General features: G+C 40.7%; 1 protein-coding gene across 4 annotated transcripts in view; it reads right to left on the bottom strand.

The window, feature by feature from the left end:
* Positions 1-8,283: 8,283 nt before the first annotated feature.
* The window catches only part of ushbp1 (Usher syndrome 1C binding protein 1), a 31,059-nt gene continuing 19,462 nt past the window's right edge, over positions 8,284-19,880 (bottom strand). For 2 of the 4 annotated variants that reach the window (XM_073875856.1, XM_073875855.1), the window contains 11 exons: positions 17,268-17,431; positions 16,983-17,192; positions 16,597-16,817; positions 16,343-16,482; positions 16,078-16,146; positions 15,887-15,998; positions 15,097-15,325; positions 13,707-13,865; positions 11,278-11,375; positions 11,060-11,182; positions 8,291-9,686 (listed from right to left, as the gene is read on the bottom strand). In XM_073875856.1, coding sequence (XP_073731957.1) covers positions 9,521-9,686; positions 11,060-11,182; positions 11,278-11,375; positions 13,707-13,865; positions 15,097-15,325; positions 15,887-15,998; positions 16,078-16,146; positions 16,343-16,482; positions 16,597-16,817; positions 16,983-17,192; positions 17,268-17,431 — 1,691 coding nt within the window. In that variant the 3' untranslated portion in view covers positions 8,291-9,520. Of the gene's footprint in view, positions 9,687-11,059; positions 11,183-11,277; positions 11,376-13,706; positions 13,866-15,096; positions 15,326-15,886; positions 15,999-16,077; positions 16,147-16,342; positions 16,483-16,596; positions 16,818-16,982; positions 17,193-17,267; positions 17,432-19,880 lie in introns of all 4 variants that reach the window. The other 2 variants (XM_073875854.1, XM_073875857.1) reach the window with 2 other exon arrangements.

Genomic DNA, 19,880 nt, shown 5'->3' with positions numbered 1-19,880 from the left:
CAAAAAATCTTGAAATTTTTGTTAAACACTAAATTCAAGAAAAATTCAAGAAAATTTTGCTTACCCCATTGGCAGATTTTTTTTGCTTGTTTTATGCACAAACTCACTTAAATTTGATATTTTTGGTCTAAAAACTAAACTTATTTTCTTGGGTCGTTTTGTTCATCAAGAAAAAGCATATTAATTTAAGAATTTTTGGATATTTTTACTGACAAGATTTTTTTTTCTTGAAAATCATTTTTTGCAGTGTAGTCAAGAAAATTAAAATGAATTGTAAATTCAAGTTGATTAAACTTACAAAATTTAAGTGCAATGTATGTTTTCATCTGAAATGCTGAATTTTGAGAAACCTTCAAAAACCTTGAATGTTTCCACTTTTGTTCAAAGGTGCACCTGACTAAATATTTAGTTTGTGTGCGACATCTTTAAAAAACTCATAATCAATACGGAGGTCAGCTCATTTGAATAACAATCGCCCGAGTGTGACTTTCCCACCAAATGAGGGCAGTTTCTCTGCTTTTCTCAGGGTGCAGGATGTTAATTTTCGGTGCTGTCGTGATCCATTGTGGCCCCAGCAGATGTTCGTACGGCCCGCTGTGCAGCACTGGTCAGTGTCTGACGCTAAATCTCTCTGTGAAGGTCAAAGGTCTCGCAATGTCAGGAGACGGACCTCTCGTATGCCTCGGACAGCACCACGATGAATTTCTCTAGCAAATGGTTTACACCTATGAAATGGTTAAAGATTAAACCCACTAACCACATTCCTCAACACCTGAGCTCAGACCCTCTGGGTTATTAACCAATGCAGAGAAGAACATGGCATTTAAAATAGGCTCATTTAAATATAATATAATACTTTAAATGCATGTGGTAAAAGCCATCCATTACAAGAATCATAGCACAGTAGTTATATGCCATTCAATTAGTTTGAAAGCACTTGTATCTACTATTAGGCTACACAACTTTCTAAAATACCCATTCCTATTTGGTTGAATGCTGCATTCAATAATTTAAATTGTATTTAAAAATTGTATGTTTCTTTTATTATTTTATTTTATTTGCTGTAATAAAGGAAGCAATAAACACTCAGTGTATCCTTTTCACAAAATAAACTTTCATGATAATATATTATTTTATCAGACATTCAGGCATAATACTTTACATGGAGTAAATACTAATATAATACTGTATAAAAGACAAAACAATCAGATGAGTACACAACAGATTTCCGGCAGCTTCCTCCACAGACAGTGATCTTACAAAGCTTTAAATCAGATTAACATAGCAACTCTGAGCTCCTCAGTGCAGAAATATACAATGTTTACAGTAGACATACAGTACACAAATAACTCAAGCAGAATACAATTAGAATTCAATTAGTTTGTAGTTTTGTATTTTTAATAAACACATTTATTTATTTCTTGTTATTCAAACGTATTTACACATTTTTCATAATTAAGGAGCCAATAATATGGGCAATACCAACAGTGCAGAATACAACCTCAACAACAACAAACTCAAGCAGAATACATTAGGACTTAAATTAAGACGAAGCAAACCAATGGGTCTGATCAGAGATACATACTGAATATTGTCATACTGGGGGGAGTGTCTGAGTTAAAGGTTTATGAAATGAGGTTTAGTTGAGAAACATACGCATAAAACATGTTCACCGTGACGCCATAGAAAAATGCATTTATCTTAATCAGAAATGTATGCAAGAACTTCATAATCTAAGTAAAAACATAAAACAAGTTATTTGAATTCAATGAAAGAAAACTGTTTGTGGATATTTGTACTACTCTATAGTTGGTATTACTCATATTATTGGCTCCTTAATTGTTAAAAATGTGTAAATACGTTTGAATAACAAGAAATAAATAAATGTGGTTATTAAAAATACAAAACTACAATCCAGTCATTAGTGCAGGCGCAACACAAACCGGAGATGTGGCACAAGAGGTCAGCTGGGGTTATGCTATAGGATCCTAATACGCTGAATGAAGACATCTTATTTGTTAAAGAGATTACAAACCTGTTGCTTTCACCGAGACCCCATGCGCTCTGCTTTCACCTTTAAGATCTCATCTAATCCATCTCTTATTGGAAAAGCAAGTTAGGGTTTTACACAAGGTCAGTGTTTGTGTGGCTGGGGTTAGTAATATATTCTCCTGGTCTCATGCGTTGATGGATATGTAATAGTCTTTATTGTGTTTGTGATACATGAAAAGAGGATAAAGGATATCACATATGAGATCTCTTTTACTTCTTAATTGTTTCAGAGAAAGCAATGCGAACAAGTGCTTGTGTGTCTCCTGCTTTTCAGTTTGTTCTCCTAAACTTAAGAAAAAAACTTTGCATTTTGCCACTTCAAGCCAGGAGAAAAAATCAAACATCACCTTTAAATGAAACATACGTGTGAACTCCAAAGCTGTAAAAGAGCAACGCTTGACCAATAACGTTTCCTCTGGGAAGAAAGAAAACAAAGCATGCTGGGTCATTTGGTTGGGGTCAAAGCTCTTGTTTATCTGAATAGCGCTGTGTTTTTCTGCTAAGTACTAAGTGTGAGAGGTGAAGAGTGAAAGAGGGAGGGACTGAGGTAACAGGAAAGGAAAACAGAAATGGAGAGTCGAGAACAGAATTGATGTCTGTGAAAAAAAAGAGCATCGCCCAGTCACGATCCGCTCATGCTGGCCGGCTGGAAGTGTATTTTAATGTGACATGATGTTTGGGGTAAATGAGGTGACCTTCACCCTATGGGTCAGAGCCTGCTGGGTGTGCGTGTGCTTTTGAAGCGGAGGCGGGTCTCTAATGACCCTTCCCCCATGCTGTGATTGACAGCTCTTGTTTTCTGAGGTTTTTTCCCAGGCATTTGAGCATCCCCTGGTTCTCGAAATAATTTATACATGACAGGCGCTGCAGGGCTTGTGACACCATTGTCTTTTACATTTCCTCGTATGCTGTCAAATTTGAAATTCTAATTTCTTCTTTAGGCTGACTAGTATCATATCTATATGCCGCCGGTTGAGTTGTTATTCACAAATACGTCTCAAATTTTGCATTAAAATGTAAATGTATGTCTTCACTCAATGTTAAAGACAGAAAAACATGTTTGTAAGATTGTTTTGTAACATGGCATAATGTCATATAGCAAATTAATTACTTTTCAGGTGTTGCTATGCATTTGCTAAGATGTTCTGAGAAGTTTTAGTACACCCCTTACGAAAATTAATCATAGTTTTACTACAGTTTCCAAAAAAACATGGTTACTGCAGTTAAACCATAGTTTTGCTAATACACCAAAAAAAAACCATTAACAATAAAACCATGGTTTATTTTCATAAGGGATTGCTTTGTGGTTGTTGCTATGCAGTTGCTAAGATGTTCTGAGTATTTTAGCACATTGCATTGTGGTTGTCAGGGTGTTGCTATGTTAAGGTGTGGTTTTCAGTGCATTGCTTTGTGGTTGCCATGGTGTTGCTATGCAGTTGTAAAGATGTTCTCAGCAAATTCCAGTGTATTGCTTTGTGGTTGTTAGGGTGTTACTATGCAGTTAAGATTTTCTCAGCAGTTTTCAGTGTATTGCTTTGTGGTTGTCAGGGTGTTGCTATGCATTTTCTAGGGTGCTTTGAGTGGTTTTCAGTGCGTGGCTTTGTAGTGGTCAGGGTGTTGCTATGCAGTTGCTAAGGTGTTCTGAGTATTTAAGCAAATTGCTTTGTTGTTGTCAGGGTGTTGCTACACGCAAAAAAATATTGGGTTGTTTTTAACACAGGGCTGGGTAACTATAGGACAGAACACATTTCTGGGTTAAAATGACCCAAATAATGGGTTGTTTTAACCCAACTGCTGTTGTATTTTAGCACATTGCATTGTGGTTGTCAGGGTGTTGCTATGTTAAGGTGTTCTTAGTTGTTTTCAGTGCATTGCTATGTGGTTGTCAGGGTGTTGCTATGCATTTTCTAGGGTGCTTTGAGTGGTTTTCAGTGCGTTGCTTTGTAGTGGTCAGGGTGTTGATATGCATTTGCTAAGGTGTTCTGAGTATTTAAGCACATTGTTTTGTGGTTGTCAGGGTGTTGCTATATTAACCCTCTAGGCGCCACAGTCGACTTTTGTCGACAAGATGCGTCACTGAATGTAACTGCCGATTTTGTCACATAGGGTGTCAAATTTCGTTCATCCCCCCCCTCCACTAGATGGCAGACATGTCATACTTTATACCCGACTCAGAAAAACATAATGCTTCTATACAAACTCTTAGAGCAAGAGCGCATTGAAGTGCGCAACAGCAAAGCTAGTGTGCAAGTGAGTCATTTTATCAGAGCGATAACCTCAGCGAGTTTTTTCAATACATGATCATATAATGGCATCAAAAAAGCTTACCTGCAATGAAGTATTGGGTCTTATATTCGCTGACAATGATTATGAAGGGGAATATCTGCCTTCAGAAGATGCTGGTGATTCATTTAGTGACCACGATTCAGACGCGCCCCTGCTTTGCAATCGTGCGGCTGGACAAAGTGAAAGTGTAGCTAAGTTATACACCAAGCACATGATAAATCCTTTGCCCAATGTCAGTGGTGGGAATGTTACACGGGGTCGGAGAATTCATCGGGTTAGCGGGCGTGTTACAGATGTGGGGAATGAGGCTGGAGGTAATATGCGCGTCCAGTCTTTTTACCGTGCAAGCAATGTAGAGCGAGCTGCGTCTTCCCGAGCGGGCCCTGGGAGTCTGTCGGGCGAGCGGACGACTTCCAGTGCTCCGTCCCGTGCACACAATCATGGCGACAGTAAAGGCAATAGTCCAAGCTGTGCAAATTCTCTCCACTCGGGGCGCATGTGAGGCAGATCTGGCCATGCGGCTCGTAGCAAGAGCAGAGGCGGAGTTACATTACACGGGGCAGAGGAGCCATTATGCATAACGTTAGTCTATCGGCGCGCAGATCAGTTTGTTTACTACCTACTATTTACATGAGCATTCAGTATTGTGCAATATAGCATACAGAAGGTGAGGGACATTTTGGGGGGAAAGAAGTGCTGCATTTTATCATTCAAACATGTGACTTTTCATGAAAATTCAAGATGGCTGCCACATATGACGTCATAATATGCAAATTTAATGATTAAATTTAATTAAATTTTATTTCCCTCCATAAAGTGTTTCATCCTTAATATTTCTCTAATTTACAGAAAGTCTCTATCTCTTATCACGTTTAAGATATAGCCTTTTGAAAGTAACATGTCAAAATTAAATGTTTTAGGAAAAAACCTCTGGCGCCTAAAGGGTTAAGGTGTGGTTTTCAGTGCATTGCTTTGTGGTTGCCATGGTGTTGCTATGGAGTTGTAAAGATGTTCTCAGCGAATTCCAGTGTATTGCTTTGTGGTTGTTAGGGTGTTGCTATGCAGTTGTAAAAATGTTCTCAGCGAATTCCACTGTATTGCTTTGTGGTTGTCAAGGTGTTGCTATAGAGTTGCTAATATGTTCTGAGTATTTAAGCACATTGCTTTGTGGTTGTCAGGGCATTGCTATGTTAAGGTGTCTTAGTGGTTTTCAGTGCGTTGCTTTGTGGCTATGGTGTTTTGCTATGCAGTTAAGATGTTCTCAGCAGTTTTCAGTGTATTGCTTTGTGGTTGTCAGGGTGTTGCTATGCATTTTCTAGGGTGCTTTGAGTGGTTTTCAGTGCGTTGCTTTGTGGTTGTCAGCAGGGGTTAAATTGGGATTTGTTATGTGGGGGGGCTCTGCGGGGAGGGTACTTTAAGGGGTAACATGTTTAATACTGATGACAGCAAAGCCACTGGTGTGTTTTAATGACATTCTGGACCTCTGATAGGATTTGATAAGTTTCAACTTTAAATCTGTGCCAGAGATTGACCACAAATATTTTATAAAATGTGTCTGAGTGTCTGAATTTTAAATTATTCAAATCTATGAGTTTGACACCCTATATCCATTTGTTGCACATGTCATTATGCACAATTGATCAAACTTTAAATTAAGTAAAAGGAATCAACCTCCTTGAATAATTCTATAAGATAGGCTACCCAAAAAGATTAAATTAACAAGAAAAGGTACAACACACAGTACTGTATCATCAACATGTCTAATAAATTAGCAATAGAGATTCCCTATGCTGGTCAGCAGCTAAAACAATCGTAAGGTTTGATTTGTGTAATCAAAATACATAAATGTATTAAACTATACAATGAGTTATATGAAGTGTTATCCAGTTAACATACTGTAATTAGATGAGTGACATACATACTTTAGTCCTTAACACGTTTCTAGTCTTCTATTAAGTTTTCTCGACATGGGCATCATTATTACCTCTCTCTCTCTCTCTCTCTCTCTCTCTCTCTCTCTCTCTCTCTCTCTCTCTCTCTCTCTCTCTCTCTCTCTCGCTCTCTCGCTCTCTCTCTCACGCTCTCTCTCTCTCTCTTGTCTCTACAATGTCAAATGATTCTGTGTGAAATCGCGTTCTTGAAGTTCCTGAGTTGCATAACTTGCGCGAAGACGCGTTTAAAAGGAAAAGCGCGTGTTTCCGCGGCAATTGCGCCGCCCAATTCGCGTCATTTGCATCGCCCGTGCGAGGACGCGTCTGATTGCGTCTTTGCATTGCCTTTGTATGTAATCTACTCGCGCAAATCGTTGAACTTGCGTTGATGAGTATGCCCCATAATGAATGGAAACACATTATTCCCTTCGCGTCAGTGCACACGCACCAGCGCAGCGAGTACACACGCACAAGCGCAGCGGGTACACTGGCACGAGCAGAGCGAGACCTTCAGCCTATGTGCCGGAGCTTAGCCCCGGACGGCCCCGGCCCAATTTAAACCCTGGTTGTCAGGGTGTTACTATGCAGCTGTCAAGGAGTGTCGACCCCTAAGTCTAAGGCCAATATTCTGGTCCCTAAATCTTCAATCTTCCTCTGCCATCTTTTTGAAGTCTGTGGCATTTTTTCACCCATTGTTTTGTGAAAATGTAAATGTGATGCCCTAAAAAGTGATAGGACACCTCTTCTGAACAAACCACACAATTAGTATGAAAAAGTATCATTCATATGTGTACTATAACATGCAGGACAAGTTACATGCCAGAGTTTATGGGGCTTGTTGAAATCCCCAACCCTTTCCTTAACAAACACCACAATACACATTAAAGTTTTGCCATTGAAGACACATTTTGGAAGGATTGTCAAGACAAACAAGCACTAAGTGATAGGTTTATCCACAGCTTTTGATGATCCGAGACATAATTATTATCTTTAGCCACACTGTTTACTAAAACTCTGATCTTCCCCAGCAGGCGTTTTGAGAACAGGGTCTGTTTAGCGTGACCCTCTGAACCCCTTCATTCACCCGCTCCTGCGGCAGAGAGCAAATCCTTTAACCTCGGGGGTGTGACACTCAACCTTTACCGCAGCTGCAGTCAGCTGCTTCGATAGATGCAGATAAGTGAAAAGAGAAGACAAACGGGCGAGTCGGACTCCTCTGACCCCAATCTCTATTGTGCCTCTCTCCCTTCCCCCCGTTTTCACTGTGAGAGAGACGTAGGGGCAGATCTTCACAGGAAGAGTGATGCTCGCTGGGAGAGAACACAGCCACTGGCACACACACTGACCCAATTTCTGTGATCTGCCTTTCTCTGGGACTCTCAAGGAAAACGCTTTTAAATGAAAGGGATTATGCAGCTGCTTTGATCGTGAAAGGGCAATAGAAAGAGAAGGTCAGGGGGACGGACAATAATTTTATAGCCGTCTCATTGAACGTGAGAGTGAATTGAGATCTGGAAAGCTGTGCATAGATCTATTATTGGTATTGTAGCATGCTTATTTATACAACAAACGACATGTTTGCAGTTATTTCAAAAATACGTAAATGAACAAATAAACAAATAAATTAATTTTTTTCCTTATTAAAAGCACACGCCATAAATATGTATGTGTGAAAGTGTTCTTACAATAGCATTGTTAAAGGGGTCATATGATGTTGCTAATATAAAGTTATTTTGTATATTTGGTCTACTGCAATGTGTTTACGTATGTACACATTATTTTCCATATATCGTACATTATTGTTGCTCTTCTATGCCCCGCCTTTCTGAAAAGCTCATTGTTCTGAAAAGCATGGTGTGCTCTGATTGGCCAGTTATACAGTGCATTGTGAATGGCCGAATACCTAAAGCGTGTGACGGAAATGTTACGCCCCTTACCATATTTGGAATATCAGCTCCCAAAGCACAGTATCTACACAACATGGCGACGACGGCAACCATAGAGACAATACAAGTAACGCCTTCTTTCTTTGTGTATACATTTGGGCGGTGTTATGCAAATCTTTCCACATAGTGACGTAGATATGTTGGGGCGTGTTTTAATGAGGCGTTTTAGGAAGGCGTAGATGAGCCTTTACTTTGAATATGACACCTTTAAAAAACGCATTTGCCTACAAAGTAAAAAAAACTGCTACATCGATAACACCAAAACATAAACAAATTAAATTTTTTACATTTTCTCACAAAAAAACGTTTTGTTTGGTTGTTGGGGTGTTCTTAGGTTCTAGCCCCACCCCCAAGTCTCCATGATATTCTAGTCCACAGCTGTGTCTCGAAGGCTGCATCCTCCGAAGTTAGCATTCGTCGAATGCTAATAGACCTTTTGGTGTTTGCAAACAGAGATGACTTTTTTTGTGGGCGGAGCCCAACTGGTGGCAGAAAGTGAATGCTTCTCAATACGGACTACCGGCACATCCGGGAACTTGACTGTAAATTTCGTCACCGCCCCTTTTTGGGGGAAATAAACTAGACCTTCCATTTACTTCCATTCAAAATAGCGGAACAAAGCAACATTTTTACACAGCCGGCAGGCGTAAATAACTTATGAAATCACTCAGATTAAACATGTTGAGTAATTATCTGTCCACCCTGCCTGCCATAGAGCGCAAAAGATACATTAACACATTTAATTTGGTCAATATAAAAACATGTCCCTTTCATTCTCCCAGCGTCAAATTTGTGTAACGATATGATTGCTGGAAAATCACTAAGGCTAGTTGTCTCAAATGGTGTCTTCGATGACGGTATACTATAACAATGAAGGTCATCTATTTTGGCATTCCTATTCTGACACTCAACAGCACAACAAAACATTTTCAAGTGAGTTATATTGTTCGTTTCACTCGTGTCTCATTCATTTCCACTGTTTTTCTGCCACAACATGCGCATGTGACGTAACTGTGACGTCGAATCGCAAAAGGTCTATAAAAACTGGTTTATAAAAAAGCATTTTTTTCGAGTGAGGCAAAATCACTGCCATTTTTTTCTTACCTTGAAATGTAATGGTTAATTTTCTGAAATAGGACTACCTTGATGATGTATTATGCATCTGACAAATGCGACGTTCAGAGGATGCGGCCTTTGAAATAAGATACAGCACATAAATATACATAGTATAGGTTTCTCCTTCAGTATAAGTCTGTGGGTTAATTCATCCAATGTTTTCAGTTTAGTGTATATGAACAGTGTTTTCTACAGCACTGTTTCTTCTTTCCTGCACTCCATAGCCTCCAGTGTGGCGTTCAGCCCGGCCTCTCGGGTGGCATAGCGTTCGCTCATGGACAAGATTTGTTTCTCCAGCCGCCACAGCTGCTCCTGGTGTTTCTTACGGGAATTCCTGTAGGTGCTTAAGATCTTACTGTGGAGAGAAATATCTGTGAGCATTCTCACCATTCACATATATTTGTCACATATGTGTAAGCTGTACACAGATAGGGTGTGACCCGTATGTCCTTTGACCTCTGATGCAATTTGAACAACCGCAACTATAATTACGTTTGCGATATTTAAAGATGTACTGTGAGTTTTCAGCGACATCTAGTGGTGAGATTGAGAATTGCACATCGAGAAACTACAGTAGCTGCCACAGGACGAACATGTCGTCGTTTGAGACAACGTAGGGATGAAACAATATATATTTTATGAAAGCTAGATGTATTACGGCGGAGTCTCTAACATCATCACCTGGCGGCCATTTTACCACGGGGCGCTCGCTGACACGTCCCTTTCGAAACGCATAGAGAAGCTACGGTAGTTGCTGTCATGTTTCTACAGTAGCCCTAAATGCACAAACTGTACTACAAAGGGCGTTTCATCCATAGATATGTATAAAGGCTAGATGTCTCGCCCGCACTGCTGGCCAATTGAGTGGAACGTCCGCATTTGGCGGCCATCTTACCACAGGGCGCTCGCTCACTCGTAGCATTGAGTTTAATGGTCCAGGTACTTTTAAATTACCATAACTTGCTCAATTTTCTACCCATTTGGTTTCTTTTTTCGTATAAGTATGCAGTGTCATAGGTACATCTTTGATGTTTATAACAAACCAAACCGTTCGAAAATTGGTACAAACGGGTACAAACACCCGTGACATCGGTCGACGCACTCCACTGAGCCTCATTTAAGTTGCATATATGCGGACGTGCGCATCGCGAATGTGCCGCCACAAACTGCAAATTTGGAAAAAACTGTTATGGTGTTCCTGATTCTCAACCTGTGGATGTTTTTCATCGCTAAAAGGGAGTTTGGGAACAGCAAAGAACAGAGGACAACAGGTTTACTCGAGACAGCGCAAGCTAGCATGAAGGTAAAACTAATCTTTTACGTTATAGCGATGACGGTGGTAGTGACAATTCTCTCAGACCAATCAGTGATCTGCAGTGTTTTCGCATCACGTTTTGGTATCAGCTCGGGTCGCTTTAAACCCCAAGCGAGGTGGTACTAAAAAAAGTGTCAGGTACTACGTACTGCACCCAGTGGAAAAGCCCCTAAAAGTAAGCTGACCGGACCCAAACCATGGGGTACTATGCAATGGAAAAGCTCCATTAGGGAGCTGCCCGATTCATTGATTTTCTGGTATTAATTGTTAATGTGATGATCATGTGACTTAATTGTTAATGACTGATGATATTATCTGTTAACAGATTAAGCAGTCACATTATATTAGATGTTTGTTTGTTGATGGTTATAATTGTAATGTCAATGCAACTCATCGCTCATGTAATTCTGTACTTGAATCGCAGTGTCAGGCGTGCGATCTCATCTCGGTTGATTCTCCTCTGGTTAGTGCTGTCTGTAAGCGTCGAGTCCAGAGATTCACGTAAAGCCGTCACCCTCTTCCTCATCGCCTGCTCTCTGAGAACAGGAGTTACAACATTCAGTGGTTTATTTCCCTACAGATAAATGAAGGTGAATGTACTAAGAAAGACTCATGTATTTCTCTTTCCTACCTCTGCAGGGCTGCTTGTAGCTCTCTCAGTAGAGAGTGATTGCGTGGGCCTGGTATCCCACCTCCACTGTCCAGTTTTACTCGATTTTCAGCAATTCTCTACAACCGAAACAAGTTATGTAAGTTTCCTCATGTCACTGCTAGTGGAAGATTATATTGAATTACTGCATTTTAGAGAAGTTGTGTATCTGCTAGATCTCAGCCCACTAGAAATGAAATAACAAGATTTAACAAATAACCAAAATGAAAAGTTTGGCATCATTTACTTAATATTATGTAGTTTCAAAAATGTATTTTATAGAACAAAAGAGGATTAATTTTGAAGTATGTTGATGATCTTTCTTTCATACAGTCAAAGTGGACTGGTGCTCTTAAAGGGACACTCCACTTTCTTTGAAAATATATGCCCATTTTCCAGCTCTCCTGTTAAATATATAATTTTTACTGATCTCTGGGTCTGGCGCTAGCACTTTTAGCATAGCTTAGCACAATCCATTGAACCCGATCAGACCACCAGCATCGCGCTAAAAAAATAACCAAAGAGTTTCAATACTTTTCCTATTTAAAACTTGACTCTTCTGTAGTTACATCGTGTACTAAGACTGCTATTGAAAGATACTAAGGGGACTATTTTTGGCTGCGGCGTAATATCTTTGCGCCTTCTGCAGCCATGTTACGGCAGCAAAGTCCTTGATTATTCTGCCAATTTGAGAGTATAGTTACTAGCTATATCGGCCTAGAAAATCCCAACTTTTAATTTTCTGTCGGTCTTACGATGTAACTACAGAAGAGTCAAGTGTTAAATAGGAAAAATATAGAAACTGTTCTCATCTCCTTTTGTGTTCCACAGATGAAAATAAATTAATTGGCAGCCGGTGACTTCTTTTTTTCAAGGGCGCACGATGCAAAGCTCTTCAAAACGTGTATTTAACCCATCATGTGTGTGGCTCATGTCAAAATATGTGTTTGCCACGTCCTGTAAACTTATGTGCATCACGCGTCTTGTCAAAATACATGCCTGCTGCAGGCGCTTTGACGGGGTATATAATAAAAGTGCCGCTCGAATTTGCCAGATACTTGCTTAATCTCATGTGTAATCAGAGTTTAGTGTTAATTAAGTGTCTTGCAAGTATTTTGTGAACGTAAGCATCTCTTTTATCATAAACCCTTTTGATGTGTGCAGCAGGTACTTATTTTGACAAGACATATGATGCACATAACATAAAAGACATAAAAATGCCTTTCTTACTTAGTATTTTTGTCTTGTTTTCAGTAAAAAATATCTTAAATTATTAAATTAAGATGTATTTTCTTGATGAGCAAAATGACCTAGGAAAATAAGTCTAGTTTTGAGACAAAAAATATAAAATTTCAAAGATTTTCTACTTAAAACAAGCAAAAAAATCTGCCAATGGAATAAAAAAAATTAAAAACTATAGACTTATTTATTTTCCTAGGTCATTTAGCTTATCAAAAAAATACATCTTAATTTAAGAATTGTTAGATATTTTTACTGAAAACGAATCAAAAATACTAAGTAACAAAGTCATTTTTTGCAGTGTATCTTGAATTCACGCCCCTCTGAAGAGAAGTCACCGCCCACCACTACTTTTAAAACACCCAAACAGACAAATCTTTCCTTTCATAGGTGAACTTTAACTCATTAACTTTTTCGGTAACACTTATAAGGTTGTATTTGATAACATTCGTCAATGCATTACCTAATATGAACTAACAATGAACAAAACAGCATTTTTTTTATTAAATTGTTACTGTTGACACTAGTTAATGCACAATGAACTAACAAGAAAAACTGCATTGATATTAACTAAAATGAACAAAGATTAATAAATGCTGAAAACTATATTTCTCATTGTTGTTCATGTTGGCTAATGCATGTAGTAATTTGAACAAATACAACCTTATTGTAAAGTGTTATCACTTTTATTTTTACTAAGTCCTGGTGTGTGATTGAACAGGCCATTTTTAATTTTAACATTTCCCACTAAATCCCTATAACATGGATATGTGTTTTGCTCATTTTAACATGTTATATTTGGGACGTCTAAAAATGACAGGACATAACGCAAAATGGTCAGGCGGGTTTAGAAATCTGAATGTGCTGACTATTCAATGGCACATTACTGTAGGTCATGCAGAAAGATTTGCATTTGGCAAACATCACTTCCTGTTACACTAACTGATAAAAGCAGTCATTTCACCATTTCTAGGTTAGCAATAGATACAGGAGTTGACCGGCTATGAGTAACCAACTTCTAGCCAAATGCTTAGACAACTATTACATTTTCCCTGACACCCCAAATGTTGCCTTGTTTTAGCCTAGACGTCTGGCCTGCGTTTGGACGGCTATTAGACGTCTTTCAAACGCAAAATTGTTTGCTGGGTAGAGTACAGGACAGATATAAGCACCTGTTGGGTGGCTCTCCTATCTGACAGCTCTTCTCTCAGACTGTCCAGAATCAGAGCTTCAGCTGAGTCCTGGTCACTCTGAACCATCAGCGCCAACTCCAAACACCTCCTGTCCTTATCCAGGAGCCTGAGGTTCCCACGCAGCTCTGACATCTCTTCCTGATAGATCACATGATGAGTAGGGCTGTTAATCGATTTAAAACTTTAATTATGTCAGAATGAAAGCATTAAAGGTGGCCTGAGGTCTGCTTGAGGTCAATTCAAACATTAATGGTAAATACAAAGACTTATGGAATTTATGGCAAGTGAGATATCATTAAATGCCTAATTACACGTAATTTAAGTTTTATAATTAATCACATTAGGTTCATTGTGTACCTTTTAGAAGGATCTCTTGAAAGAAATGCAATATAGTACATAACTATATTATCAGTGGTGTATAAACCCCCTAACAAAATGAACTGTATAGTTTTTATTACCTTACAATGAGCTGGTATGTATCTAATAGTATTTTGTCGCTGTGTGACGCTCCAGAAAGTCGCTCATCATTTGCATAAAGTTGAACTTTTCTCAACTTTGTTTGCGCGACTGGACAAGCCCCATCCAGTTGCCAACGGTCACTGACGCTCGTGTTGCCGGATGTCGCAGAGCCTCCGTTGAAATGAATGAGATCGCGTCGCTACTGCGAGTCGCTGCTAGTGTGAATGCAGCTTCAGACAATGACGTGTTTGTACCGTAGCCTCTCTATACGTTGAACTGAGCCATTGTTTGCAATTCACAATATCACTGCTAGATGGCGCAAAAATCTACACACTGGACCTTTAAATTAACATTTAATTGACAACCATACTGAGATTTTCTCACAAAGTTCCGTGGGATAGTCACAGAATTTTTTGCTAATTTTTCCGTGGCATTCTCACGGATTGGTTACTCAACTGCTTTTTCCCACTCTTAAAACCACTGTCGCTTGGGTTTAGGGCCAGATTTGGGGTTTGTGTTTGAATGTCACTTTATGTATTGGTTTTTTGTATTTTTTCTGCTTTATTCTTTTATAAACTTTAAACAATTGTCACCTGGCGTTGGGGTTAGAGTTGGGTTTGGGTAAGGATGTCATTTTATGTAAATCTAACCCTAAACCGAAGCGACAATGGTAAGAAAATAGGACAAAACAGTTGAGCAACCAATCCGTGAGAATGCCACGGAAAAGAAAGTCCGTGGCAGGACCACGGAAATATGCGGAGATCCGTGAGAATGCCACGGAAAAATGAGCAAAAAATTCCGTGACTATGCCACGGAAATTTGTGAGATCAGGTTGGTTATGTAAATCATTTGTGAATGATAAAACTTGTTAAACTGATTCTGATTGTAAAGCAAAATCATGATGACCCACCCTGACTGTAACCAGTTCATACATCAGAGCAGCTTTCTCCTGTTTGGTGTTTTTGGAAAGCGAATTGGTGCGACCTCTGACCCCTGCAAGCGTGCCAGTGTCAGGGCTGATCTTGCCCTCACCCGCCTCACCCTGCTGTGGGATACACACAGCCGCCCTGTCCTGTTTCAGCCTGGAGATCCTCTGCAGAATAACACCTGTCTTATCTTCAAACTCCTCCTCTGACAAACTAGAGAGAGAGAGAGAGAGAGAAAGAAAGAGAGAGAGAGGCTTTTCAGCTCTAACATGACGTCTGTTTTATTATCAGAACTGAATAAGTGGATTGGTTGGATTGGTTTGGGAAGGTCATTGCATGTTAAGCCTTTGTAATAAATCTAATTAGGCCTTTAAAATTAGATTGTATTAGACTTGTTGCAATACCTGTACTCAGATTTACATGGCATCCCAATTTCCGATCGAATTTCCGGCGTCCACATTGCGCACTATTTCTAGTGGATGCCTATAGTGTACATGCAACCTAATACTTTCTACCGCCCCTAGAAGGTTTGTATGTTGGACGAATCATCAATGGCCATGTCCGAAATAGCCCCCTATACCCTTATTCACTGTTCCCTACATAAATAACACTAATATTGTTTACTAATATTGAATGAGTCCACTTAATAATGTACACTATGATTTCGTACACAACTAAAAATGAATGTTTCCTCAAATAGTGCACTATATAAGGGTATAGAGAGCTATTTTGTACCAAGACATAGTTTTTTTATTATTAAATTGATACACATACCTGCCTGGTCTTGGCTCAGTGGTGCCCTCTGGTGTACTGGAGGATGACTTTATTCTCAAGTCTATTTTTTCCACCGGTGACATTGAGGCGTCGGACTGAGGTCTAAATGCATCTGTAGAAGACAAGAACTGACTTTGTAAACCTGTGTGCACTTGTTCATACGTGAATGTTTGTCATATGAGTTGCGGCACCTGCGTTCTGTTGTAGTTTGGCCTCGTACAAGGAATACAGGTCACTGTAAGCCTCTTCACACTCCTCACTGACAATCAAAGAGCCATTATCAGCATTACACGCACACACACACTGTGTGTGTGTGTCATGAACCCAGCCACAGGTGTGCCAGTACATGTAAGAGATATTTTAATAGGTTTATAAGGTCAGGGTTGCATGCATGTGATTCTAGAAGGCAAACAACTGATTCTGGATCAGTACAGATTACCGGTAAATGTAACTCACAGTAAGTTAAAGCCATGTGTAGAGCGGAGCTGTCGGCCTCGTGACGACTGAGACTCATACTCAGCTGTTCTGATTCTCCTTTCCTTCTGAACAGAGCCGCGTTCAGGCGCTCATTTCGAGCTTTCAGACGCTCCAAACACCTGCTCGTGCAAAACAAACCAGACTGCAATATTGTAGCTTTACTTTATTATACTTTGTTTACGGGTTTCTTGTTACAAAAAAACTCTAGGTCATGTGGACCGTATATCTTTCACCTCTGCAGTTTGTCAATCTCAGACTGCAGCACAGAATCAACAGTGCGGGGGGACGGAGGAGAGTCCGGGGAGGAGCTGGACAGCTTCCGGGGCAGCAGAGGAGATCCAGGATACGGGGGTGAGGAGAAGCAAGGGCTCGAGGTTCGACTGGAGGATAGTGATGGACTAAGAGGAGGAGACTGACTCACTCTGTACATCCATTTCTTCTTAAGATCCGCTAACTGACAAAAGAGTCGAGAAAATAAACACATCTGTCAGTGGAGACCTGGGTCGTAATACTACGTTTGTTTATTTAGCAAAAAAGTAGTGTTATTGTTTCACCCTGTTGTATGAAAATATTTAAAAAATGTATACGTAGCCAACATCTATTAAAAAGTCCCATAAACCTTTTGTTGTAGCCAATTCTTTTCATCTTCAAGGTCCACCAGAGTCCTTTCAGCACCCTTAAGTTCTTCCTGACGGCTCTTCAAGGAGGCGCTGAGGTCTTGGTTCTGTTTGTACAGTGAGAGGGTGTCCCGCTGATACTGACGTCTCTCATCAGGGGGCAAAGCAGAGGGGTACGTGATCCCCAGATCACTCTCCATCTCCTCCAGCACCTGAGACAGATTACAGAGATAGTTTAGATGTGGTAAAGTGCATACAGTATCATGCGGCAGGGGTAACATCGGCACCTGTGTGGCATGAACCCAGGTCTCTTGGGCTGCAGACAGATGATTGGCCTGGACTCTCTCGGCATCCTGAGTCTGAAGATTGTGCATCTTCCTCCCCTGGCCACTAGAGGTCTCCAGAGCAACAAGAATCTGCTGCAGTTCTGTCCAAGGATCACTGCTGCCCCCTGTGGAAATATTGACAGCATAACCACACATTCACATTCACTGGTATTTGGACATATAAATACTAAATACTGTGCAGCATAAAACATATCATTTGTTATGTGTATGTGAAGTAGAGCACACTTCGCATCTATAAATGTATTACAGTTTTTCTCAATGGCTCAATTCTCAAATTTCAAGTGTTTTGGCACATGTGTGCAAAGAGAAAATATAATTGTCCACAGTTTCCACAGAAAGGTAGACAAACAGACAGACACAACGGATAGATAGACAGACAGATAGACACACACAAGGGATGGACGGACAAACAGACAGACACAACAGATGGACGGACAGAGAGACAGATACAATGGAGCGAGGGTCAGACAGTCTGACACAAGGATGAACGGGTGGAGAGACAGACAGGTAGACAAACAGACATATACAATGGATGGACAGATAGACACAATGGATGGACAGACAAACAGATACAATGGACAGACATACAGACAGAAAGGATGGAAGGACAGAGAAACAGACAGCTAGACAGACAGACACAACTGATGGACAGACAGACAGACACACAACGGAAGGACAGACAGAGGGACAGACAGACAGAAAGACGGACACAACTAATGGACAGACAGAGACAGACAGACAGATGGACAGACAGAACGGATGGATGGACAGAGAAACAGACAGGTGAACAGACAGACAGACACAACGGATGGACGGACAGAGAGACAGAGAGACAGATACAATGGAGTGAGGGACAGACAGTCTGACACAAGGATGAATGGGCGGAGAGACAGACAGGTAGACAGACAGACATATACAATGGATAGACAGATAGACTCAATGGATGGACAATTAAACAGATACAATGCACAGACATTCACAACTGATGGACAGACAGACAGACACACAATGGAAGGAGGGACAGAGAGACAGACAGACAGACAGACAGACAGACAGAAAGATGGACACAACAAATGGGCGGACAGAGACAGACAGACAGACAGACAGACACAATGGACAGACAGACAAACAGAACGGATGGAAGGACAGAGAAACAGACAAGTAGACAGACAGACATTCACAACAGATGGACGGACAGACAGAGAGACAGACGGACAGACAAATACAATGGAGCAAGGGACAGACAGTCTGACACAAGGATGAACAGGCAGACAGGTAGACATACAGACATATACAATGGATAGACAGATAGACACAATGGATGGACAGACAAACAGAAAGACAGACATACACAATGGACAGACAGACAGACAGAACGGATGGAAGGACAGAGAAACAGACAAGACAGACAGACACAATGGATGGATGGACAGAAAGACAGACAGACACAACAGATGGACGGACAGAGAGACAGACAGACAGACAGATACAATGGAGCGAGGGACTGACAGTCTGACACAAGGATGAATGGGTGGAGAGACAGACAGGTAGACAGACAGACATATACAATGGATAGACAGATAGACACAATGGACAGACAGACAGAAAGAACGGACGGAAGGACAGAGAAACAGACAGACAGACAGACAGACCGACAGAACGGATGGGAAGACAGACAGACAGACATACAATGGAAGGATGGACAGAGAGACAGACAGACAAACAGAAAGACGGACACAACAAATGGACGGACAGAGATAGACAGAAACAATGGACAGACAGATGGACAGACAGACAAAACGGATGGATGGACAGAGAAACAGACAAGTAAACAGACAGACACAATGGATGGATGGACAGAAAGACAGACAGACACAACAGATGGACGAACAGAGAGACAGACGGACAGGCAGATACAATGGAGCAAGGGACAGACAGTCTGACACAAGGATGAACGGGCGGAGAGACAGACAGGTAGACAGACAGACATATACAATGGATAGACAGATAGACACAATGGACAGACAGACAGAAAGAACGGACGGAAGGACAGAGAAACAGACAGGTAGACAGACAGACATTCACAACTGATGGACAGACAGACAGACAGACATACAATGGAAGGATGGACAGAGAGACAGACAGACAGACAGAAAGACGGACACAACAAATGGACGGACAGAGATAGACAGAAACAATGGACAGACAGATGGACAGACAGACAAAACGGATGGATGGACAGAGAAACAGACAAACACAACAGATGGACGAACAGAGAGACAAAGGGACAAGCAGATACAATGGAGCGAGGGACAGACAGTCTGACACAAGGATGAATGGGCGGAGAGACAGACAGGTAGACAGACAGACATATACAATGGATAGACAGATAGACTCAATGGACAGACAGACAGAAAGAACGGACGGAAGGACAGAGAAACAGACAGGTAGACAGACAGACACAACTGATGGACAGACAGACAGACAAACACAACGGAAGGACGGACAAAGAGACAGACAGGTAAACAGACAGAGAGACAAACACAACAAATG

The sequence above is a fragment of the Misgurnus anguillicaudatus genome, chromosome 14, assembly GCF_027580225.2.
Source record: "Misgurnus anguillicaudatus chromosome 14, ASM2758022v2, whole genome shotgun sequence".
Classification (NCBI taxonomy): domain Eukaryota; kingdom Metazoa; phylum Chordata; class Actinopteri; order Cypriniformes; family Cobitidae; genus Misgurnus; species Misgurnus anguillicaudatus.
The sequence above is the reverse complement of the archived record's forward strand: the minus strand, read 5'-3'. Positions and strand labels throughout refer to the sequence as shown.